We start from the raw sequence: 25633 nt of genomic DNA, 5'->3' as shown, positions 1-25633 counted from the left end.
TAGTCAATTCAAGCTTTTGTCATACGTATAAACAAACGAGGGAGGTTTTTATCCTTGTAGAATAAACATCTATATCATAATTAATGAAGTGGTAAGTTAAGTTTGGGATATTGATATCGTCACCATTTCTCCCACTAGGGAAGAGTCAAGTGGGCACAGGTCAGTCCCAAAGGAGTTAATGACACAGACAGCATTTTTCTGTAAACCATAGAACTGTAATGAATGAAAACCCTAGAACTGTAATGAATGTGCATCAAAAAATGCCTTTCCTCTACAAAAACAAAAGCAAAGCCTATAAAAATCTACTGCATTCTAAGCAACCCATTACTTTTTTCTATTTCAACTTACTTTAATATTAAAGAATTAAAACTAAAAGTCAAGGTCAGTTTTGGTTTATTTCAAATTTATACAATAGTTTCACTATGTACACTGCCATCCATCCTTAAATAGTTACAGAAAAAATATAACCAAATAATGTCTGCTTGACAAACATTTTCATTTGAAGTCTCCTGCTACTACAGTATGCAAGATCATTTAAATACATTTAAAAAGGATAAAATCATCTTTTCTGAGAGGTGAAGGTAGCTAAAAAACAAAACAAGCAGTAAACTTCAAATAATGCAACTACTTCGAGTTGTTGGCTCAGATCCCGAAAATATAACTATGGACTATGATAATGTCTGGAGATAGAAGACCCTTTTAAAAAAGGGTCCCTCTCACTTTTCGCTTTACTTAAACCTGTCAAAATCGTCAAGATTTTGGTGCTGTAGATTTCAAATCTCTTAATAATGGAATGAAGGAAATTTAAGCCTGTTTGGCTTCAAGCTTTAATCTAAGGGATTCTGGCATCTGAGGTGGTGGTGGACGTGGGAGACGGAAAGTGACCTTGACAGCATCATAGATGAACCACTGCAGGGCTGTGAGGGTACCGATCATAATGATACGGGGGAACAATCCCTTCCACATACCTGAAAAGCACAGCAAAAGAATTTTGTAAAAAATTGCAACTATATATTATTTTAACATATCTAAATCATATAAAAGCTAAAAAATATATCTATACGACAAATTAACAAACGCAACCGCAATTTATCAAGCAATCTAAAATTTATTAACGGTCAGCATGAAAATGATAATTCCTACAGCACACCACATAATTTACAAGTAACAAAACACACAGTTATCTTACTCCACATCAAATTGAGAAGTTGACTAGTACACCAATCAAATCTCTGTATGTAAGACTTCATAATTTAAAAAGTCCTAAGGTCACATATAACGCAGAACAAAGTACTGTTAGTATGCGATTTCCACATTATCCTAGCATCATTGTTAATATTTCTGCATACTCTAAGACAACTGTATCAAATCAATTCAATAAGTTTGGCTCAAATATTTACAGTAGTCATAAAAAAAAATCAAATAAGAAGTATACCAAAATTGAGGAAAAATCTTGCTTTCAACTTATTTCTAAAACTTAACGTCTGGTGATGGTTGAAGCTTGGATATTCAAATATGAAATTTATAGTTGACCCATATTACTTTCATATATTTTTGATTTCCGATATTTTACCCACGACTGGGGCCTGTATTTTCAGTGCCTTAACGAAACAGGAACAATGAGAAAGTAGACATATAAAGCCACTGAAGCTAGGGGCTGAAGCAATACTGCAAAGACCCTTAAACATTAATTGACGGTGTATTTCTATTGACGTATATATGAGCTGTCTCACTGATTCATGACTGACATCTACTGATGTAAGCGCAGTCCCCTTGAGCCATGAGGTAGAGAATCAATTTTTTGGGGGGGCGGTGTATGGTAAAGTGTATGGCAATAACATGATTTAATCTAGTGTTGGCAACCCCATATACTAGTCTGATTTAATCTAGTGTTGGCAACCCCATATACTAGTCCTCATTCAGAAAAAAAAAAGGAAAAAAAAAAAAAAAATCACTAATCATAAAATATCTGTCGCCACAAAAGTATTCGTACACAGCCTGGTTGGGCTGTCGTCTGGCGGTTTGCACTAACACGATCTAAATGATGTTGAAGAGGATATCATGTAAAGAAACTGAAGACTAATTTCTTAATTAAGTGAATTGTATGTGTGAGAGAGAGAGAGAGAGAGAGAGAGAGAGAGAGAGAGAGAGAGAGAGAGAGAGAGAGAGAGAGAGAGAGAGAGAGAATTTTGGCATAATTCAATAACAGTGAAAACCTAGGTTGGCTATAATGAAAATAACCATTAAATCTTTATTTTAGATCTTACTGAAATATTCTGCAATTTCTTGTGGTGCACTTGTACACACAACTGCCCTTTACCAATAAACTCAACATATACATACCCATAAATCCAAGACCCTTGGCAACTTCAATAGCTGATGATCCCTTAGCCTGGTTCAATTTTGAAACAATAGTATCAGCAGGATGTGACACTATCGCACAGAACACACCAGCAATGTAACCTTAAAAAGAAATATGAATTAAAATCAAAGTACAGTAATAAAATTACAAAAGTAAAAAAATAGTAGAACTGTTTTTGTTTTACTATTAGGTAAAATGAACTACAGTATTCTGATTCAGCTTAAATCCTCATTTGCTTTACTCAAAAATAACCAAATTTAAAACTTTTCTTAAAAATGTGAAACTATATTTCAATTTATCATAATTTACAATGAAATGTAAATACCTGCAGCAAATGTGACCACAAGTTGTTCAGATTTTGAACACTGGTCACGGGGCTTGGGAACGATATATTGATAGATGGCCTCCACGGTGCGCTCAAAGCAGGCAAACTTCATCATTGTGTAAGGAATCTGTCTGCACCAGAGAGGTACTACACCCTTGTAGAAGCCCCAGAGTCCTTCTTGACTATAAATAAGGGGAGCACCAACTCTCAAAGTGGATGGGAAACCAGGCATTGTCTGGATACGAACCTAAAAATATCAAATCCTTTGGTTAATTTATTAATCATGACTGACAAAACACTATCTGCAATTATGAAATAAACTACATTAGCTATTATGATAATTGCATATGACTAATGTCCTACATTTAATTTTAAAAGTACATGCAAAGCATTTTATAAATGCCCTCCCTTGTAGATATTTTGAGGAAAAAATAAAATTTTGAAAAAATTTTTCTCGCAAACCATTAAATAAAATTTTTTTTCTTGCAAACCATTCCTGTAAAATGGTGAATGTCTTCAGAGGAACTGAAACAGCCGTTGAAATAGTTAGCAACAGGTGTACCCAATTCAGAGAAGGGAGCAGAATGCACAGTTCAGGAAGGAAAGGTGAAGGAGCACGCTCAAGCTCTTCCAGTTTAAGCCAAAAAAGGACAGACACAGGCCAGTATATTTGTCTTGCAGATTAACAGGCCATGCACTATGTCCCACAGAGAAACAAAGCCATGTACTTTGTCCCACAGGGAAACATGGGGTCATGGCTCCAGACCAAGTTCCGTGCATCAGTCGCAGGGGGGTCAAAGTGACGAACTACGAAGCAGTAATGAGTTTTGTTCTTAAATTTTAATCTGCCGCTGCTCCTACCAGTCAGACACCATTGAGCACAATGATTGCCAGAATACCACTTTCCGTACAGCCTTGGCACAAGAAACTAATTAAAGAGAAGAGTGAATACAGGATTACTTGCCTAGTCTGAATATGTATAGCATAACCTGTACCACTTGCCAGGACAGAGGAGTAAAGGTGATCTTTATTTGCGAGCGAAGCAAGCCACGTTGGAACAAAGCCCAGTTGAACCAAGTGATTAATTAGCCAAGTTATTCAACACACACAGAGGCTGCAGTGAGTGGAGTAACCAGTCAAAGCAGAGCAGCAGATTTCTAGGACACTAGTCGAAACCTGTGCATGGCAACTACCAGGGTACCATCCATCCTATAAGCCCTAAAAGGCGAGGTGGTGCCGTGAAGTGACTTATTCAGCGACTGTGACCGACTTTCCTGGACTACTACTAAGATTTCTTAACCCTTTTACCCCCAAAGGACGTACTGGTACATTTCACAAAAGCCACCCCTTTACCCCCATGGACGTACCGGTACATCCTTGCAAAAAAATGCTATAATTTTTTTTTTTCATATTTTTGATAATTTTTTGAGAAAATTCAGGCATTTTCCAAGAGAATGAGACCAACCTGACCTCTCTATGACAACAATTAAGGCTTTTAGAGCAATTTTGAAAAATATACTGCAAAATGTGCTGGGAAAAAAATAACCCCCTGGGGGTTAAGGGTTGGAAATTTCCAAGTGAAGAAGAAGTGGCAGTCAGAATTGGAGGAGAAAGATGATGATTAGGAGAAAGAGGAGAGTTAAAAAGGAAGGATGAGGAACAAATCACTACCATTGCTTACCAATTTTCTTTACAGGTTCTGCAAGCAAAGAAGTCGCTACAAAATAATAATCTGGGCAACCATCTCCAACAAAATCTCTCTCCACAAAGGGAAGAAACCACACTGGTCACTCAGACAGGAACCACAACACTGGGGGATGTCACTAGGAAATGACACATACTTTTAGTGGCACCCTTAACACATACACAGGGGCTGGGGTCACAGACTCAGAGAGGGAGGGAGCCACAGTCCCCAGTGACAGGAAATGGATGACACTTGGAGAGCAATGCGAGGATCACGCCAAAGGATCCCTAACACTGTTAGCGCTGGCATCACTGCATTTCTTAGTTCACATATCAGCAGTCTAAGAAAGAGCATCCAGCACATATTACAGGGTGGCAATCACATCACACTCCACAAATCCTGAAACTATTCCCCGATGTACATCCAAGTTGCCTGTTCCAAAAGCATATTACCCTGAACCAAGCCAAAGGTGTAAACCCAGAAGCTTCATCAAACGTAAGAATGAACCAAGAAGCGCTAAACTGTCTCCAAAAATTCCCGGTTCCCGGGCTTACTAAGACCATATGCTGAAGATATCTTAGCCTTCCCACTCCTCAACCAAACCAACCGCGTTAGTAAACTACAAGATAACATGGTACAGAGGAGATAATTGCGAAGTTATGGCCGTGCATAGTATGGCTCTATCGCTGGTTCAGCCCTAAACTGATATAGTGGCCAACACACTAACATACCTACTTCATTCCAATATTAACACCTAGCTGATATCAACCTGAAATATTCAGACTAAGAGGCAAGAAAAATATTAAACAGCATTAAATAGCACAACAATACATCCATACTGACTGTGGTCAAAGACAAAAGTGAAGAGCCTTTGACAGGTGGGTAACTACCTTCATTGAAGATTTAAATGGTCGTTCCAGTTCCGCTAAGGACATTCCTTATTATAAAGAATGAAAGGTTTGCACAGTATATATATGCACAAGAGAAGAAGAAGAAAAAGGAATTATAAACATATAAGATGACCCAATAATTAATGTCAACATTCAATGCACAAAATAAACCACACACCTTTACAGCTTCCATTGGTGACAGAGCGATATCAGCAAAGAATTCAGCAGAGGCAGAAGCTGCTAGATACAGTGAGGTTCTGTACAGATATGAATTTTCTTCTCCAATCATGTTACCATACAATATCTTGAACACTTCATAAAAGCCAAATTTGCAGACACCTTGCATGGAGTATCCAATGGCAGTAGGAGCCCAGCCCAAGCCAAGACTACGGACGCCACCTTCAGCAACGGATACCTAAAATTGAAATTAAACCAGAGTGAATCATTCGATAAAAACTAATAAAAATATTTAAATGGGAAGAAAAAATTATAATAAATTAGAAAGTAATGTATGGGATATCAAACATATGCAAATGACTAAAACACTCCAAGGAGGGTCAGTAGCAAAACTTATTAATCAATTAGTTGAATACTCCTAGAAGTAAAATAGAATAGCTACATATTACCCAATAAGGATTTATTACCTCCATATACATTCATTGCAAACATATACAAAGAAAAAGGGGCAAAGTACACGATATAATTGAGAGGACCTGGAAATAAGATAATCTATATGTTGGGGAGGATATCTAAAGCAGAGGTGCAATTGGGGAAAAGCTCACAAGGTGATTAAAGTTAAAAGAGGGTGGGAATCAAGATGGTGGTCAAGTAAATGGCTAAAAGAGGGCCTGGGTTGATAACGTCCGAGGGTATACTGCATAAACCATTTTGCAATACCTAGCATACCAAAGGGAAGTCCAACCCCTATCTCGGGAACAAGGAATTAGGACCCGAGTGAGAAATACCTTGAATCCATTGAAAATTCCTTTGTATTTCGCTGGGTCAACCTGGATTCTGCACTTGACTAAATCAAGAGGTACAACAGCTGTGTGAGTAACACCACAACTCAACAGTCCACCAAACCCACACATCAGGTAGAATTGGGTTGATCCATATTCACAGCTGTCCCCTGGAAAACACATGGAAAAGTTAAGCGTTCTCATGATAATTCTCATTTTTTATTCTGTAATCTTAAAACTTGAATCAATAAACAAATACAGTTGTGGCATATTATATTCTATGAACTCCTACTGACTGACTTAAAATTAATCACTAATACTTTCCCATATAGAAATTTATATAATTCTGCAAACCTAAAAAATAAATAATTCTTCCTTCATGAATCAAAGCATAACACTTAATATTAACATTAGAATAAAACCTTTCCCTATACTCTTTATCTATTTTTAAGCATCATAAATACAATACTCAAAAATAGTTTTAAAAGTACTTTTATTTTTCCTAGGTATACAAATCCACTTCCTTTAATTCAGAAGATGATTCTGCATGAGCCACTAAGTCATTAAAACTTGGAAAACATACAGTTATCGAGCTGATGAATTGTGGGCAAGGAGCCCCAGGCCATTTCCCAGCCAGAGTAGCTTCACATTTTACCTTACGCCTCAGGACTGGGTGGTTGAGTTCTGTAAGGGAGCCAAGCAGTAACTACGGTAACCTCCTAAGTGTCAATAAGGTTGAAAGACTGACAGGGCCTCTACATTAATTAATTTACTCTATCATAATAAAGTAACCTTTCCTTGAAAGGGAATACCAGTTTGGAATCATATCCAGTACCTATAATAAGTCTAAAAATTACTCCATTCCCCTTCGTTTAGCAGATGGGAGGGATATTCTTTCCATATAAGGAATAGAGCACTGGAATGTAACTTACCAGCATCAGGTCCAATCTATCACCTATCTACACCGGCCACCCTTTCCCTGGTAAGTACAAACATTGTTTTACCTCCAAGTCCAACTAGGCATTCACTTGAAAAAGAAAAAGCTTGGTGGGGTAATGGCAGTACAAGCTTAATCAACTTCAGCCAAATCGAAGGAGGAGCTACTATGGCTGGGAAAGGGGGTGGGGCTACTCACCAGCACCCTTCATCAGATGGATTACCGCTCGTTATTCAAGTTATAACGATATCTCCAGCTCCCGCTAAATATGTTATTATTATTAATAAAATAAATTTTTGAATATACTTACCCGATAATCATGTAGCTGTCAACTCCGTTGCCCGACAGAATTCTATGGAGGGATACGCCAGCTATCACAATACTAGAAGGGGGTGTACTTACCAGCGCCACCTGTGGCCAGGTACTCAATCATTTGTTGTTGACACCTCCTCAATTATTCCTCGGTCCACTGGTTCTCTCTGGGGAGGAAAGGGAGGGTCGATTAAATCATGATTATCGGGTAAGTATATTCAAAAATTTATTTTATTAATAAAAATAACATTTTTCAATATTAAACTTACCCGATAATCATGTAGCTGATTCACACCCAGGGAGGTGGGTGAAAACCAGTGTACATGATTAAAGGATAGCTAAGTATCCCATATTTCATATAACAGTTATCTCAAATAACAATGAAATAATAAGTACCTGGTAAGGAAGTCGAATAGAACCGTTACTCTGCCTTTTATTTAAAGTTCGTCTTCCTTACTGAGCGCAGCGTTCCTCTTGGAGGCTGAATCAACCCAAAGGTGCCAAAGTACAAGGGGTTGCAACCCTACTAAAGGACCTCTACCAAACCTTTAACCCAGGCGCTTCTCAAGAATGAATAGACCACCCGCCAAATCCAAGGATGCGGAAGGCTTCTTAGCCTACCGTAACAACCATAAAAACAACAATAAAAGTATTCAAGAGAAAGGTTAAAAAGGTTATGGGATTAAGGGAATGTAGTGGCTGAGCCCTCACCTACTACTGCACTCGCTGCTACGAATGGTCCCAGGGTGTAGCAGTTCTCGTAAAGAGACTGGACATCTTTCAGATAAAATGATGCAAACACTGACTTGCTCCTCCAATAGGTTGCATCCATTATGCTCTGCAGAACGGTTTTTATTAAAGGCCAACGAAGTAGCTACAGCTCTTACTTCGTGGGTCCTTACCTTCAGCAATGCAAGGTCTTCCTCCTTTAAGTGAGAATGTGCTTCTCTGATCAGAAGCCTTATATAGTACGAAAGCCCATTCTTGGACATGGGTCTCGAGGGTTTCTTGATGGCACACCATAAGGCTTCTGACTGTCCTCGAATAGGTTTAGACCTCTTCAGATAATATTTGAGAGCTCTGACAGGGCAAAGAACTCTCTCTAGTTCGTTACCTACCATGTTGGAGAGGCTAGGTATTTCGAACGATCTAGGCCAAGGACGTGAAGGAAGCTCGTTCTTTGCTAGGAATCCAAGCTGAAAAGAACATGATGCAGATTCGGTTGTGAAACCAATGTTCTTGCTGAAGGCATGAACCTCACTGACTCTCTTAGCTGTTGCAAGGCAAACGAGAAAAGCAGTCTTGAGGGTAAGATCCTTGAAGGAAGCTGACTGGAGAGGTTCGAACCTAGATGTCATAAGGAACCTTAAGACTACGTCTAGATTCCAGCCTGGAGTGGAAAGACGACGTTCTTTAGACGTCTCAAAAGACTTGAGAATGTCTTGAAGGTCCTTGTTGGAAGACAGGTCCAAACCCCTGTGGCGGAGAACTGATGCCAACATGCTCCTATATCCTTTAATCGTAGGTGTTGAAAGGGATCTCTCATTCCTAAGATGAAGAAGGAAGTCAGCTATTTGGATCACAGAGGTATTGGTAGAGGATATTGAATTGGCTCTACACCAGCTTCGGAAGACCTCCCACTTAGACTGGTAGACTCTACGAGTGGAAATTCTTCTAGCTCTGGCAATCGCACTGGCTGCCTCCTTCGAAAAGCCTCTAGCTCTAGCGAATCTTTCGACAGTCTGAAGGCAGTCAGTCGAAGAGCGTGGAGGTTTGGGTGCAACCTGTCTACGTGTGGTTGACGTAGAAGGTCCACTCTTAGAGGTAGAGTCCTGGGGAAGTCGACTAGCCATTGAAGTACCTCTGTGTACCATTCTCTTGCAGGCCAAAGGGGAGCAACCAGCGTCAGCCGTGTCCCTTCGTGCGAGACGAATTTCTGCAGAACTTTGTTTATTATCTTGAACGGAGGGAATGCGTACAGGTCGAGATGGGACCAGTTCAGAAGAAAAGCATCCACATGAACCGCTGCAGGGTCTGGAACAGGGGAACAATAAAGCGGAAGTCTCTTGGTGATGGAGGTGGCAAACAGATCTATGGTAGGTTGACCCCACAAGGTCCAAAGTCTGCTGCACACACTCTTGTGGAGGGTCCATTCCGTGGGAATGACCTGATTCCTTCTGCTGAGGCGATCCGCTGAAACATTCATATCGCCCTGGATGAACCTCGTGACCAGTGTGAGGTTTAGACCTCTTGACCAAATGAGGAGGTCCCTTGCGATCTCGTAAAGGCTCCTCGAATGGGTCCCTCCTTGCTTGGAGATGTAAGCCAAGGCTGTGGTGTTGTCTGAATTCACCTCCACCACTTTGCCTAGCAGGAGGGACTTGAAGTTCAACAGGGCAAGATGAACTGCTAACAGTTCCTTGCAGTTGATGTGGAGTAATCCTTGTTCCTTGTTCCATACTCCTGAGCATTCCCGTCCGTCCAAGGTCGCACCCCAGCCCGAGTCCGATGCATCCGAGAAGAGATGAAGATGGGGGGTCTGGATGGCCAATGATAGACCCTCCTTGAGAAGGAGATTGTGCTTCCACCACAGGAGAGTGGTCTTCATCTCTTGGTTGATAGGGATAGAGACTGCTTCTAGAGTCGAGCCCTTGTCCCAATGAGCTGCCAGATGGAATTGAAGAGGGCGGAGGTGGAGTTTCCCTAGCTCGACAAACAGGGCCAGTGATGAGAGGGTCCCTGTGAGACTCATCCACTGTCTCACTGAGCAATTGCTCCTCTTCAGCATGCTCATGATGCACTCTAGGGCTTGGTTTATCCTGGGGGCCGATGGAAAAGCCCGAAAATCCCGACTCTGAATCTCCATTCCCAGGTACACAATGGATTGGGAGGGAATGAGTTGAGATTTCTCTATATTGACTAATAGACCTAGGTCTCTGATTAGATCTAAAGTCCAAGAGAGGTTCTCCAGACAACGACGACTCGTGGAGGCTCTCAACAGCCAGTCGTCTAGGTAGAGGGAGGCTCTGATGTTCGATAAGTGAAGGAATTTCGCTACATTCCTCATCAGATGAGTAAAGACCATAGGAGCTGTGCTTAGGCCAAAACACAGGGCTTGGAACTGATAGACAACCTTTCCGAAAACGAATCTCAGGAAAGGTTGGGAGTCTGGATGAATGGGAACGTGAAAGTATGCATCTTTCAAGTCCAACGAGACCATCCAGTCCTCCTGTCTGACCGCTGCTAAGACCGACTTGGTCGTCTCCATTGTGAACGTCTGCTTGGTGACATACTCGTTGAGAGAGCTGACGTCCAGCACCGGTCTCCAACCTCCTGTCTTCTTGGCCACAAGAAAGAGACGGTTGTAGAAGCCCGGGGATTGATGGTCCCGGACTATAACCACTGCCTTCTTCTGCACAAGTAGCGACACCTCCTGTTGCAATGCTATCCTCTTGTCCTCTTCTTTGTAGTTGGGAGAGAGGTTGATGGGCGATGTGGTCAGAGGCGGTTTGAGGCAGAATGGAATCCTGTAACCGTACCTCAGCCAACTGACAGACTGTGCGTCTGCACCTCTCTTCTCCCAGGCTTGCCAGAAGATCTTGAGTCTGGCTCCTACTGTTGTCTGGAGAATCTGAGAGTCAGTTCTTTCCCTTAGATGTCCTGGGTCCTTTCCTAGACCTGCTCCTGTGAGAGTCTGGACGGGAGCTTCCTCGGCTGGGGGCTCTACCACGAAAGGGCGGTATGAACCTCGTAGCCGGGGTATCAGCCACTGGGGAGCGATAAGTCTTGGGGACAGAGGTGGTAACCTTAGACTTACGAGCCGATGAGGCTACAAGATCGTGCGTGTCCTTCTGTATCAGGGCAGCCGACAAGTCCTTAACTAGCTCCTCAGGAAAGAGGAACTTTGAGAGGGGAGCAAAAAGGAGTTGTGACCGTTGGCACGGTGTAATGCTGGCGGAGAGGAAGGTACACAGTTGCTCCCTTTTCTTCAACACCCCTGATACAAATAACGACGCTAGCTCACCCGATCCATCTCTGATGGCCTTATCCATGCAGGACATAATTAGCATGGCAGAATCTTTGTCCGCAGGAGAGGTTTTCTTGCTGAGGGCTCCCAGGCACCAGTCGAGAAAGTTGAACATTTCGAAAGCTCTGAACAAGCCTTTCAGAAGATGATCCAGGTCTGAGAAGGTCCAACAAACCTTCGAGCGTCTCATCGCAGTCCTCCGAGGCGAGTCCACCAGACTTGAGAAGTCAGCCTGGGCAGAGGCAGGTACTCCCAAGCCTGGTGCTTCCCCTGTGGCATACCAAACGCAACCTTTCGAAGCGAGCTTCGTTGGAGGGAACATGAAGGAAGTCTTGCCAAGGTGTTGTTTAGACTGAAGCCACTCCCCTAAGATCCTTAAAGCCCTCTTGGAGGATCTAGCTAGGACAAGCTTAGTATAGTTGGACTTAGCTTGTTGTACGCCCAGCGAAAACTCAGATGGAGGAGAGCGGGGAATAGCAGAGACGAAGTGGTCTGGGTAAATCTCCCTGAGTAGAGCCAAGACCTTGCGAAAATCAATCGACAATGGAGAAAGCTTAGACTCTTCCACGTCTGATGAGGGATCAAGGTGTGCCTCATCATCATCCGACACCTCATCAGCAGAGGGTAGCGAAGCGATCGGACCCGAATGCTGAACCGCAGAGTCAGAACGGGTAGGAACAATAACAGCGGTTTCCTCTTCCTGAGGGAAAACCTGAGGCTCAGACTGCAAAGTCTGAACAACAGACGAAGCAGAAGGCAGGCGCATGGGTGAAGGAGGTTGACTCCTAGCAAGAGTTGAACCCAAGGATTGCACAAGCTGAGCGGAGGACGGAGGCGGAGTAGTCCGTTCCTGTTCCTGTGAGATGAGTGGAGCATGAAGAGGTTGAGGCTGCGCAGAACAAGGTAAAGTTCTCGCAAGCTGAGGCTCCTGAGGCGCAAGTCCAGGGTGTAGAGGAGCTTGCCTAGAGGAGGGTTGAGCTCGCTGCAGCGATGGTTGAGCAGACAGACTCACGGAGGGGAGAGATTGTTGTACCCCAACCGAGAGTTGCACCACTGGTGGAGCAGCAAGGGGAGGCGGAGGAAGAGTGGCATAACTCTCCTGATCCCAAAGCAAGGGTTGCCTTAAAGAAGGCTGAGGCTGAACAACACTGGGAACAGCGAACTCCGGAAGTGGCTCAACATCGTACGCCTGGCAGATGGTGCTGCGACCAGGCGGAGCAGGTGCAGGCTGGGCGAGCACAGGCGGAGCGAGTACAGGTGGAGGGAGTGTAGGCGGAGGAGGAAGTGCAACACTCTCAGCCCGACACTCACGCATCAAGTCCGAAAGCTGAGCTTGCATGGACTGAAGCAGGGTCCACTTGGGGTCGGCAGAAACGATAACAGACTGAGGTAAAGTCACAGTCGGACTCTGTTTTGGCAGAACCTTACTCCTCTTGGGCGGAGTACAGTCGACCGATGACTGAGGCGAGTCAGAGCTGAGCCAATGACTGCAACCTGGCTGAGCACTCGCGGACTGAACTCTACGTTTAAGCGGTCTCGAGACCTGAGACCAACGTTTCTTCCCTGCTAGTTGATCAGCGGACGAGAAGACGGGCTCAATCGTCTGCAGGTGGGAGTGACGGTCTAAGGAAGACACGCCCGCAACCACCGAGGATAATTCTGTGCGCCTAACAAGGCCTGTCGAACCCTTAAGCCCTTCGACATTGCTTCTCCCCTGGGCATGGGAGCTTGCAAGAGGTCCCGGACTGGGAGGACGACTGGCTCGCACAGAAAAATCCTCACGCACCACACTGGCACCACTAGCACTTGGCACTGCACCGACACTAGCACTCGTCACAGCACTGGCACTATTTCCACCCACTGCACTCTTGACCTTCAGTTCTTTAACCTCGGCCATCAGAGACTTATGGTCACTTACCACTGATTCTACTTTATCTCCTAAAGCCTGAATAGCACGCAAAACAATTGACATATCAGGCGGAGGGCACACAGTAGGTTCAGGAGTAGCCACTACAGGGGTAGGAAAAGGTAGGGGATCATGAGGTGAGGAAAACATAGAAGAGTGAGAAGAACTTCTCCTAACTCTACCTCTCTCTAACTTAGATGAATATTTTAAAAGACGGACAAATTCCAATTCCGAAAGTCCGGTGCACTCCTCACATCGATTTTCTAATAGACAGGGCCTGTCCCTACAGTCAGAACAAGCGGTGTGAGGATCTACCGAGGCCTTCGGAATACGCCTATTGCAAGACCTACATCGTCTATGGGAGGGGGCTTGCGAAACGTCAGACATCTTGTTTCAAAGAGTTAGCCAAAGGGTGATCCAAAAACAAGCAAAAATTCATTAACCGTTAATCAGTATTATATAAAAGCTATCTAGCTAATATAAAAAGGATTCCAGTAAAGCGACAGCCGTTAATCTAAGAGAATACTTCACCAAATATCCATGAATAAACTCGAAGACCATAAGCGTATCCCAGAACGTCTAGCCGGAAGCACGACAGAGGAATAATTGAGGAGGTGTCAACAACAAATGATTGAGTACCTGGCCACAGGTGGCGCTGGTAAGTACACCCCCTTCTAGTATTGTGATAGCTGGCGTATCCCTCCATAGAATTCTGTCGGGCAACGGAGTTGACAGCTACATGATTATCGGGTAAGTTTAATATTGAAAAAAATCTCTCTAATTAATGGACTAAGGTTTGTATGTCGCGTAGGAACAATCTGGTTTTATTTGTATAAAACACTAAACTCATATCTTAATCTTAAGATACATATTTCATATTAATCATCCACATGTTACTGGGATTACATTTTTATAAAAAAAAACTAGTAATAAATTATGACAAAGTATTGTACAATAAACTTTAAATGAACTGAGTGGCATAAAATCATATACCTGTAGTGATGAACTCTTAGTGCTATACTGCATGCCTTTAAATCAAATCACAACAAGGTTTTAATTTACCTTTAAGAATTATAAATCTTCAATAAATTTCATAAGACTTCATGAACATCCTTTAAATTTATAACTAGGCCTTTTAAATCAAAGAAATTAATGTAAAGTACAATATAGTTTGGAATATTCTATTTAACACTAATAATGGGGTAACATTTACTAGTTATGTAGTCTGAAAACCTCACCAAACAGTACACTTTCAATTTTTGCTTCTCCAGGGTTTTAAATAATACAGTAGACAGTAAAGTTTTTTTAATGCGGTACGTTATGTGCAATTCAATAATTCAGTTTTTGAAAGAATAAATTTATTCAACTAAATAAAATACAAAAATAAAAAACTAGCTTCCTAGAGACTAAAACTAATATGTAAATCTTATTCAAGAGGATACTATAAACTACACCCAATAAAGGACAGAACTCATCATTATGGAGTCCCATCATAGAATAAACCTTTTCTGATCTACATACTTCAGGACATCCATTCTAACATCTAGTTCTCTCCTCTAACTCCCATCTATCATTAGGTACAGTATATACAAGCTTGTCTCAGACAAATTCCCGGAAATCAGGTGAATTACAGTGACTTCCAACGATGCTAGACGTCTGAAATATTCTTCTAGCATTTGTAAACGACCATGGAACACTTTTATGAGCCATAGAGATACCAAATGCAATAGCTTAAAAAAGAGAGATTGCATCCAAGCACCAGCTTTAACAAGAATACAGATTGAATAAAGAAATCGTAAATCAGAAAGGGATCTTGATTAAAGACTTTACCAACCTTCAGCCGACGCAGCAGCAATTGTTCTGCCGCTCACGAGCTCTTTATTGGGAGCATCACACTGGGCTTCAAATGGCCGGCTGAAGGGAGAATTTTTAGCGGTTTCCCATAGGCTGCTGAACATTTTGATGTCTGAAAAAAGAAAATTAAGATAATCACTTAGATAGTCCATAAACAAATAAAATTATATGAAGCAAACCAAATTAATCTAATAATAGTACAGTATAGACATCTAAAATCTTATGACCTAGTGCTCTGATATTTGCAAAAAAAAAAAAAAGTGTTGACTAAACCGCTTGCCAACTGGTATGAGATCAACAGCCAATAATACAGCTGCCAAATGACTGGTTATGCTTTCAATCCGGTGTGTATACTGTATAACTTTAGCAGCAAAATAAATTAATAAAAGGGAAAATGCGTGATATATTTACAGTATATAATTCATCTAAACAGTACTAAGTATAACACACATTCAGGTAACTACAGTAATCATACCCATCATGCAGTGCATAGATGACTTGACTTTTCACAAACTGCAGTCGTCAAAAAAGTGAATGATCCTCAAATTCTAATAATTTCGTACCCCAAAAAACAAAATCTTTGAACTGTCTTTGCTTTCATAAGTAACTTGAGAATTCCCCAGTCTTTCTTACAATAGTGTATACTGTATATATAAAATACAGACTTGCTTATCTTACAGCAATTATATACATTTTCAAACAGTAACATATCAAAATCCCTTCCAACCTTATATCTCTCACAAGCATAAGGACTAAAATAAGTTTATGGTCTACAAGCATCTTATTTCAATGGTTGATCATGTCCCTTATATGGTAATGCACCTTTAATGGTCTGTACACTGTACCTTTCAAAGTAACTCCTAGAAGAATACTGTACAATACATTATCTGAATGGCAGCATTTTATGAGAATTTGTCACAATGAATGTTGCTATTGCCTTTTACTCAATACTTTTAATTTTAGATAAACTGTACCATTAAACTTCTCAAAGTTCTACTTTCCTATTGAAACTACTTGTAACTTCATCTAGCTCATCGATTACCCATGTCCGTAATACAACTTTAAACACGGATGTCGGTACATTTATTACTCAAACATTTAATTTAAACTTTACAAGGACTGAGTTAATTTCAATTTTATAATCAAAACAGCCAATGCTTCATATTTTGTCAAGTCCCTGCTTAAACAAACAAACAACTTGCTATTCTGACATTCAATTCTTTATTGAATTTAGCAAATATTTAAGTACCAGACAATACTTACAATGTCTCTAACAGTTCTAGTTGTTCAGAGACGGCATGGAATCCATACAACTTCTATAGAATCATGAAGTACTGTTCAGTAGAGTAATCTCATTGGCAATATAAAGCTCTACATACATATAAAGTCACTGGCAGTATTGTACCAACTAAATCTCTCTCTATAGGTTCCAGAGAACAAGAAACCATGCAGCTGGCTTTATCTTGACTTTTAAGGGAACCCTTTCCTCAGAAAACTCTAAGCTGTATTATGGATAATTCTTTGTAAAAAGCTTTAAATAACAATAAGAACCTCAAACCCAGCAGTAGAAATAGACTATCTCCACTTGCTGTTATTAGTCACAGCAACAAAAGTTTGCTCCAACCAATCACTCCAAGGATAGTAGACTCCAACAACACACCAACTGCAACCTTAGACGTTCTTGCCTCACTTTAGTAAAATGCTAGTCATTTGTGAACTTGAGCACAAAAACTCTTATTCTTAACTGCTTAAAATTTTGGTAAGGATTATGTAAAAAAAAAAAATCTTAGAGATGCATGCTGTATGTATGTTGTGCGATATCCCAATTACCTAAGAAAGGATACAACAAAACGATGTTGGTCCTGTAGGGCAAAGGGTTTTCCAGTGAGATAGGACCAGGAAAACAGTCTATACTAACGTTAGTAAATGAAAGACATACTAAAATCCATTAAAAATTTACTGTTAACATACAATACTACATTCTCCTGTGTCAATTCTTAGCCATTTGGATTTTTGTAAGCCCTTATACTACCTTAATCCTACCAGTCACAAATACAAGCTCCCAATTTTTCACGCATCCTAGGCAAGAACACCAGCAAGAACTCAGACTTCAATGAATTGTGGATAAACAATTCTGAAACATCAATCTCTCTTCCCTTTTTGACTAGCCAATAGCACTTCTCCAGGTTTGGTTACTTGGTGATTTACATCCGCCCATAATATTTTCTGCATATATGACACTGCCCACTGTATATACAATGTAGTAAAAAGAAAGTTCTCAACACTGGCACACTAGAAAAGCAGAGTGGTGGATACTCATCGTACATTTAAAATTTTGATTCTGTATCCAGTAAAGATAATGAATCTAACCAAAGTGCATAGACTTTTATAAATGTTTCTGGAGTAATACAGTGTTCTTTATCAGGCTATGAGTAACTCTCCACCCGTATTACATCAAGCTCTAAGTACAGTACTGTATAATACAGTTACATACATATACCAAGGCACTTCCCCCAATTTTGGGGGGTAGCCGACAACAACAAGAAACAAAAAAAAAGGGGACCTCTACTCTCTACGTTCCTCCAGCCTAACCAGGAACTCAGCCGAGTTCAGCTGGTACTGCTAGGGTGCCACAGCCCAACCTCCCACATTTTCACCACAGATGAAGCTTCATACTGCTGAGTCCCCTACTGCTGCTACCTCCGCAGTCATCTAAGGCACCGGAGGAAGCAGCAGGGCCTACCGGAACTGCGTCACAATCGCTCGCCATTCATTCCTATTTCTAGCACGCTCTCTTGCCTCTCCCACATCTATCCTCCTATCACCCAGAGCTTTCTTCACACCATCCATCCACCCAAACCTTGGCCTTCCTCTTGTACTTCTCCCATCAACTCTTGCATTCATCACCTTCTTTAGCAGACAGCCATTTTCCATTCTCTCAACATGGCCAAACCACCTCAACACATTCATATCCACTCTAGCCGCTAACTCATTTCTTACACCCGTTCTCACCCTCACCACTTCGTTCCTAACCCTATCTACTCGAGATACACCAGCCATACTCCTCAGACACTTCATCTCAAACACATTCAATTTCTGTCTCTCCATCACTTTCATTCCCCACAACTCCGATCCATACATCACAGTTGGTACAATCACTTTCTCATATAGAACTCTCTTTACACTCATGCCCAACCCTCTATTTTTTACTACTCCCTTAACTACCCCCAACACTTTGCAACCTTCATTCACTCTCTGACGTACATCTGCTTCCACTCCACCATTTGCTGCAACAACAGACCCCAAGTACTTAAACTGATCCACCTCCTCAAGTAACTCTCCATTCAACATGACATTCAACCTTGCACCACCTTCCCTTCTCGTACATCTCATAACCTTACTCTTACCCACATTAACTCTCAACTTCCTTCTCTCACACACCCTTCCAAATTCTGTCACTAGTCGGTCAAGCTTCTCTTCTGTGTCTGCTACCAGTACAGTATCATCCGCAAACAACAACTGATTTACCTCCCATTCATGATCATTCTCGCCTACCAGTTTTAATCCTCGTCCAAGCACTCGAGCATTCACCTCTCTCACCACTCCATCAACATACAAGTTAAACAACCACGGCGACATCACACATCCCTGTCTCAGCCCCACTCTCACCGGAAACCAATCGCTCACTTCATTTCCTATTCTAACACATGCTTTACTACCTTTGTATAATACAGTTAACCCTCCAATAATCTCTTACGTTTGCTAGCATTCGTACGACAGCAGATTGATGAAAACCCTTGACCGTGAGTTCCAGCTGTTTACTGGGGGATACCCGTACGGTACTGCTGTGGTTAAGCACCACAGTGGGGAGTGTTGCACTTGCCTGGCTAATGTTCTGGCACGCATCTCTTCAGATGATAATGAAACAAACCCGACACCCTTACCTTTACAAATAAGTCAAATTTCCTTCATAAAATGTATAAAGTAGGAAAAATATTTATTATACCGGTGATCGGATGTCGTTCGAAAATGAAATTTTACAAATATCCTACAAAAAACAAGAGCATGAAAGAACTATAAGAAAGAAGTCTGCAATAATCAAGGTAGTGGATTCCCAAAAGGTCACATGATAATGAATAAGGCTCTAACTGGTCATTCAGATGATGATTACAAATGGTACTTACTCCTAACAGAGAAAATGTAAAATAAATAATTTTTTGAACCTGCGATTCTAAAAAGGCATTAATTGGTTGAATAAGAGTTTTATTTACCTGGGTTGTGTTAGGGTTAATATCATCATCATCAACCGTAACTAGTCAACTGCAACAGAAAAGCATCAGATACGTCCTTCCACTCGCATCTGTTTACTTTGTATGCCAGGCTATACTGTACCCAATGTTCTCAGCTTGTCAACCATCGTCTTCTGTTCTTTCCCTGCTTTTTCTTGTAATATATAGGGTTCTATTCTGTTATTCTAAATATCCATCTTTGTCTATCATTCTCCTTGTATGTCCTTTCCATATCCATTTCTTTTTCCGACAAGTTCTTAAGATATCTAATACTTTAGTTTGCTCTTTCTAAGTGTAAATCCCACTATTATTCTTTCCATAGCTCTGAGTCGTAACTAGCATAAGTTCTAGGGCTTTAATAGGGCTCCAAATTTCTGTAGGTTACGTTAATACTGATAGGACCATCAGATTGAATACAGTACTTTTCTTTTTAGAGAAACTGGCATTTTACTTCTAATATCTCACTTTTGTTTACCAAAAACCCTCCAAGCCATGCTCATCCTTCTTTTAACTTTGTTCTCATGTCCTTGGGAAAAAATTACTGTCCTAATTATATATATATTCATTAACAATCTCAAGAGGTTCATCCATAACCCTTATTTGTTGTCTGCATTTTCAGTGAACATTAACTAGTTTTTTTTACTCATTCACTTTCAGTCCTACATTTCCAATACTTTAAATACAGTACTAGCAAACCTTCAACTCAATAAGAAATGGAGTGCTGGCTGTTTTCTCTACATAACTAAGGGAAGCTGCATACCTTAGCTTTTGAGCGACTAAACCGTGAACGTCATTTAATTCTAAGTACAGTACAATACACTGTTTACTTTCAAGACTAATCGTGAGTTAATACATAAGCATTACTTGCATTAGCTTTTGACAGCTTTCTGTTTTTTGTATGACAATAATTAGCTAGCTTTTATAATCAGAGCTCCCAAATATATATGCATTAGTTCCCAAATGTTTTACACGAGCCAATTTATTTCAATCTGCTTCAGTTCCAGATTGAGTAGTCACAAAAACACATGCTGATCAGTATATGGCTATTGTTGCTCATCTGAAAGTAAAAAATAACCCCAAAATAATAACCCACATGATTGGCGTGTGCAGCATATCCAAGTACCGTTAGCCACAACACATGATCATTAAAACATATATTTCTCCCATGGTTATCTTGTGCTTATCATGCATTTGTTATTGTAATTCACTCGTTTTTTGTGTTCCCCCATCCCAAACCCTAGTTTCCCGCTGAAATCCCCTACAATTATCTTTATAAGGAGTGTCAGAAAGCTCATGAATGGATGGTTTGCTGGTTTTATAATAGGACAGTGCATCAGTTAGAACATTGGAACTCAAATAATTGAATAAATCTTAGCAAATAGACTTAAACCTCTATTAATGAAGTTACAAATTTCATAAGAAAAAAAAAAAATTACCGTTCTATCGCTTCTGTCATCTAAGCACAAGCCACTAAATCCTCCTTCCACCCAGCAATTCGGAAAAAGACTGTAGGTAGTGCTTTTGTCGTGAGTTACTACTTAGTCAGAATAAAGGGGCCAATGTTTGTATTGAAGCATACAATTACAGCTCTCATTTTATTTATAATCTTAATAATGAAAGGTTAGGGTAGAAATAGGAGAGGATTTGTATGTCAGCGGACAGTTCCTCCAGTGCATAAAAAATGAACACCGACTAACCTAACCCCCCCCCCCATAACCTAACCTACAAGCCGTGTCCTTACCTACTTACCTAACGGAGGGGCTAATGGCCCTTTGCGACTCCCTTTACACTGCCGTATTCATAGTTAGCCGTAATCATACATACAGGTGGCCGCTATCGAACATACACATGGAAATGGGTATGATATATCGGATCATAATAAAGAACATTCCCCATAAAGAAAAACGATTTGACAAGTACAGTATTAAGAAAGATATCGCCTGTCCCAACAAACTACATTCGACCCAAATATCAGGCAACAATTAGACTGGAATATTTTGTGGTGTTTCAAACGTAATTAATGATGATAGCTCATGCAAAGTCATAGCTTTTCAGTTATGGTAGTCGACCCAACAGCTCGAAACCTATGGATTTCCTCGACATCAAAAAACACTCAGGGGCTTACGTATGACGACTGACTAAGAACAGAGCAGTGTAAGGGTGGTCGTGGGGGGGGGGGGGGGGGGGGCATTAGAGCCCCTTAGGTAAGTCTGTAAGGACACAGCTTGTAGGTTAGGTTAAAGGGAAAGGTTAAGGTTAGTTGGTGTCAATTTTTTATGCACACAGGAGGATCTGGCCCCCAATATACAAAGGCTACATCATTCGAAACCACAAAATACATTTTCCACAAACCACTTTTTGCACTGTGCTATAATTTAACTAGTTTGCCCTCATTTCATGGTCAGAAATATATAATATATATCTACCCATCACAATCAAGAGCAAATTAGAACCATGCAAAACAAAAAATAAAATAAAATAAAAAGCCATGTACTCTATTAGGGGGTAAGCTATTACAAAGGGCATACATGCAGAGATAACAGATTGAACATCCTACCAAGGAGTACTGTAGGCAAATATTGAAAAAATATACAGTAGTTTATGTTAATTTCTGATATATAGAAATAGATTTTTTTCTACCGGTATCGAGTCTCCCCCCCCCCCCATCTCCAACCGGTATTGAAAGTATCCTTCATCAGTCAGAAATGAATATACAATTAGATCCTAATATTTTAGACATAATTGGTGATGCTAAGACATACTGTGCGATATTAAAGTGCTGGATACAGGATATTCACAGTAATTACGTACAGGATATTCACCGTATAGATGTCATCTCTAGTAGATTCAGTCTGGTCCCGAACGAAGGATAAAACGAGCCTACCTCAAGCTATAATTTAGGAGTTAATTCTCCTATATAACTCTTGAAGACTTCTACTGTCAAGCGGGGACCATTATATTGATCTAATTCACATACTCACGGCAATAATAACTCGACCCAGTTATGGTATGCAATTAACCGGAGCTCCGGTCGACCCGAGTACTGCAACACCGGCTTCAGTTTCTACTCGAAGATAATTTCTCCGAGTTTTTCTCACTTGCTTTTATTACTTCACATGTACAATATCCCTCACAGTGACTGGAATTCACAAACGTAACTTTCAAAGACTTCTTTGCGTGTTAACCAAGGGAATTTTCAAAGGGACGGTAGTATCTCACCTTAAGATGGCGCTGCCTGAGAAATAGAGGGCAAATGCGGCTGGTACTGCTTCTGTTGGCCCGTCACCCAGTGCTTATCAAATTAAAAACTATACTGTATGATAACACAACTTGTTAAAAAATAATAATTCTTACTGTTTTAATTAAAATATAGAATTTTTAAAGTTTATTTCAAGTTTTTTTTAAATTTTGTATGCCGCATAATTTATTAAAAAGAGAAAATAAAATAACACAGCATATACCTTTAATTCCTTTGCAAGTGTTACGTAATTGATATGCCCAAAAGAAAGGAATCAGCTGATGTCTGCATGTCTAATTGATTTGATTAGTTTTATCTTGAAGTTGGCTAGATAACGAAATCAGAACAGAACGTAGTGGTTTTAATAGTTTACCAAAGTCCTTCGCATTTTTATATTAATTGTGACAATTGCAAGAAACATCAAATAGATTCCCCTAAATGAATATTTTTATGTGGTAATTTTTTCAAGACACGCCTAGTAAATTCATTTTGTCGATTTCAAATACCACTCTTGTAAATATGTAAATGTATTTTTCTCATAAAACCCAGAAGAGTGATAGAAATACAACTTTGAGATTTGTTTATTCAGAACTAATAGCATCGATGAAGGCATAGGTCAAACTAGGTCAGACTGATCATGTAGCCGATTTTTTAGCCTTTTAAAATAGTTTAGAGAAATCAAACATTCTTTTTCGCACTATTAAATCTATAGGTACCATATATATATATATATATATATATATATATATATATATATATATATATATATATATATGTATATATATATATATATATATATATATATATATATATATATATATATATATATATATATATATATATATATATAGACATTCACTTTTATACTCTTATAAACTGAACAGGAGTAATGCCATTTCTTAAATAATCAAATACTAACTTGGAATTTGTCTTTTTTTCAAGTGTGATGAATTTAGTGACTACATTTTTTTTAAGTAAGCAGATCTTATATAAGTATTCCTAATCTCTCTTTTAAAATACAATTAAGTTAACACTGGGCAGAATTTAGCAGTTCTTCTTTTCTCCAACAGAAATATTTTAGTAGGTCCCTCATTCCTATACTCCTCACTCCGCATAATAAGTTTGCAGTCACTATTGCATTATGGATAGGTGAAAAGCTTTTAAGCTTATACTTATTGTTGTAATTAAGCTTATTTTATCAGTACCATGACAAAATGAACAATGAAATTCTTATCCTTAAAGTTCCCTTGATTATATCGGCAATACCCAGTATAGTTTACTGTAGACTCTATACAATCACATTCCACGGAGAAAATACCACAATACCAAAGTATTTACGTAATTCCATCCTATTTATACCCTTTTGTACATCTTGCTGCTCTTGCACACGATTCCATCCTATTTACACCCTTCTGTGCACCTTGCACACGATTCCATCCTATTTACCCACTTATGTACATCTTGCACACGATTCCATCCTATTTACACCCTTCTGTGCATCTTGTACACAATTCCATCCTGTTTACACCCTTTTGTACATCTTGTACACAATTCCATCCTATTTACACCCTTCTGTACATCTTGTACACGATTCCATCCTATTTGCACCCTTCTGTACATCTTGCACACAATTCCATCCTATTTACACCCTTCTGTACATCTTGTACACGATTCCATCCTATTTGCACCCTTCTGTACATCTTGCACACGATTCCATCCTATTTACACCTTTCTGTGCATCTTGTACACGATTCCATCCTATTTACACCCTTCTGTACATCTTGTACACGATTCCATCCTATTTACACCGTTCTGTACATCTTGTACATGATTCCATCCTATTTACACCCTTCTGTACATCTTGTACACAATTCCATCCTATTTACACCCTTCTGTGCATCTTGTACACAATTCCATCCTATTTACACTCTTCTGTATATCTTGTACACGATTCCATCCTATTTACACCCTTCTGTACATCTTGCACACAATTTCATCCTATTTACACCCTTCTGTACATCTTGCACACAATTCCATCCTATTTATACCCTTCTGTACATCTTGCACACGATTCCATCCTACTTACACTCTTCTGTAGCCTACATCTTGCACACAATTCCAGATGCGGGACATACATAACTGAGGGATTCACGACTCATTTATTATCAGGTAGAAATGTACACACATTTAGTGAGATATGACATTGAAAGACAAGTGAAGTGATACAAAATCACATTGTGATTACTGACATTTAGCACAGCTAGTGCAAGATGTAGATATAGTTAATAATGTCCCCCTGGGATGTGGAAGTTTTTTTTCATTTTTTTTTAGTTCATTTCTATATTATACAATGAGATGTATAAATGAGATATAACAAGGATTAAGCGAAGCAAATTTACAATTTAGCTTATTGATCCTAGAGCATCTTTCTTTATAACAATATAATAGATAATCCTTCTCATTATAGGCATGAATATTTTTTTTTTTTTAATAAAACGTTCATAAGATCCTAGGTATATTCTGAGACATGAAAGTTTTAATTTCATACCTCCTGACCATGGAAATATTTCTATTAGTTACCTAGTTACAACCAACTTTTAAAAGTAGGATGATACCAGCCTAGGGGCTCTAACAGGAAAGGTAGTCCTGTTTGGAAAGGCAACAGAAATAATGAATAAACTATCATCATTTCCTCCTACGTCTATTGACGGAAAGGGCCTTGGTTAGATTTTGCCCGTCGTCTCTTTCTTGAGCTTTTAATTCAGTACTTCTCCATTCATCATCTCCAACCTCACGCTTCATAGACCTCAGTCATGTAGACCTGGTTCTTCCAACTCTTCTAGTGCCTTG

At 39.9% G+C, this 25633-nt stretch overlaps 1 protein-coding gene across 2 annotated transcripts; it reads right to left on the bottom strand.

Annotated features, from left to right (window-relative positions):
• Window positions 1-376: 376 nt before the first annotated feature.
• LOC137642416 (solute carrier family 25 member 3-like) lies at window positions 377-22880 on the bottom strand. 2 transcript variants are annotated; one of them, XM_068374967.1, is made up of 7 exons: window positions 22765-22880; window positions 15237-15368; window positions 6227-6390; window positions 5440-5676; window positions 2688-2934; window positions 2344-2463; window positions 377-968 (listed from the first exon to the last, which is right to left on the bottom strand). In XM_068374967.1, the coding sequence occupies exons 2-7, from the start codon at window positions 15358-15360 to the stop codon at window positions 805-807; spliced, it is 1056 nt and encodes a 351-aa protein (XP_068231068.1). In that variant the 5' UTR covers window positions 15361-15368; window positions 22765-22880; the 3' UTR covers window positions 377-804. The 2 variants fall into 2 exon arrangements, with proteins under 2 accessions (XP_068231068.1, XP_068231069.1); XM_068374968.1 differs by lacking the exon at window positions 22765-22880 and adding an exon at window positions 22527-22689.
• Between the last annotated feature and the right edge of the window lie 2753 nt (window positions 22881-25633).

This window comes from Palaemon carinicauda, chromosome 6, assembly GCF_036898095.1.
Source record: "Palaemon carinicauda isolate YSFRI2023 chromosome 6, ASM3689809v2, whole genome shotgun sequence".
NCBI lineage: Eukaryota > Metazoa > Arthropoda > Malacostraca > Decapoda > Palaemonidae > Palaemon > Palaemon carinicauda.
The sequence above is the reverse complement of the archived record's forward strand: the minus strand, read 5'-3'. Positions and strand labels throughout refer to the sequence as shown.

Bases quoted from the DNA above. Each gene is read 5' to 3' on its own strand.
- LOC137642416 (XM_068374967.1), bottom strand. From the start codon at position 15,360: ATGTTCAGCAGCCTATGGGAAACCGCTAAAAATTCTCCCTTCAGCCGG. The intron at 5,677-6,226 runs GTATTTCTCACT...TTTCAATTTTAG, and splicing joins GAATTTTCAATGGATTCAAG to GTATCCGTTGCTGAAGGTGG. The intron at 2,464-2,687 runs GTATTTACATTT...TTTCTTTTTAAG, and splicing joins TGTGGTCACATTTGCTGCAG to GTTACATTGCTGGTGTGTTC.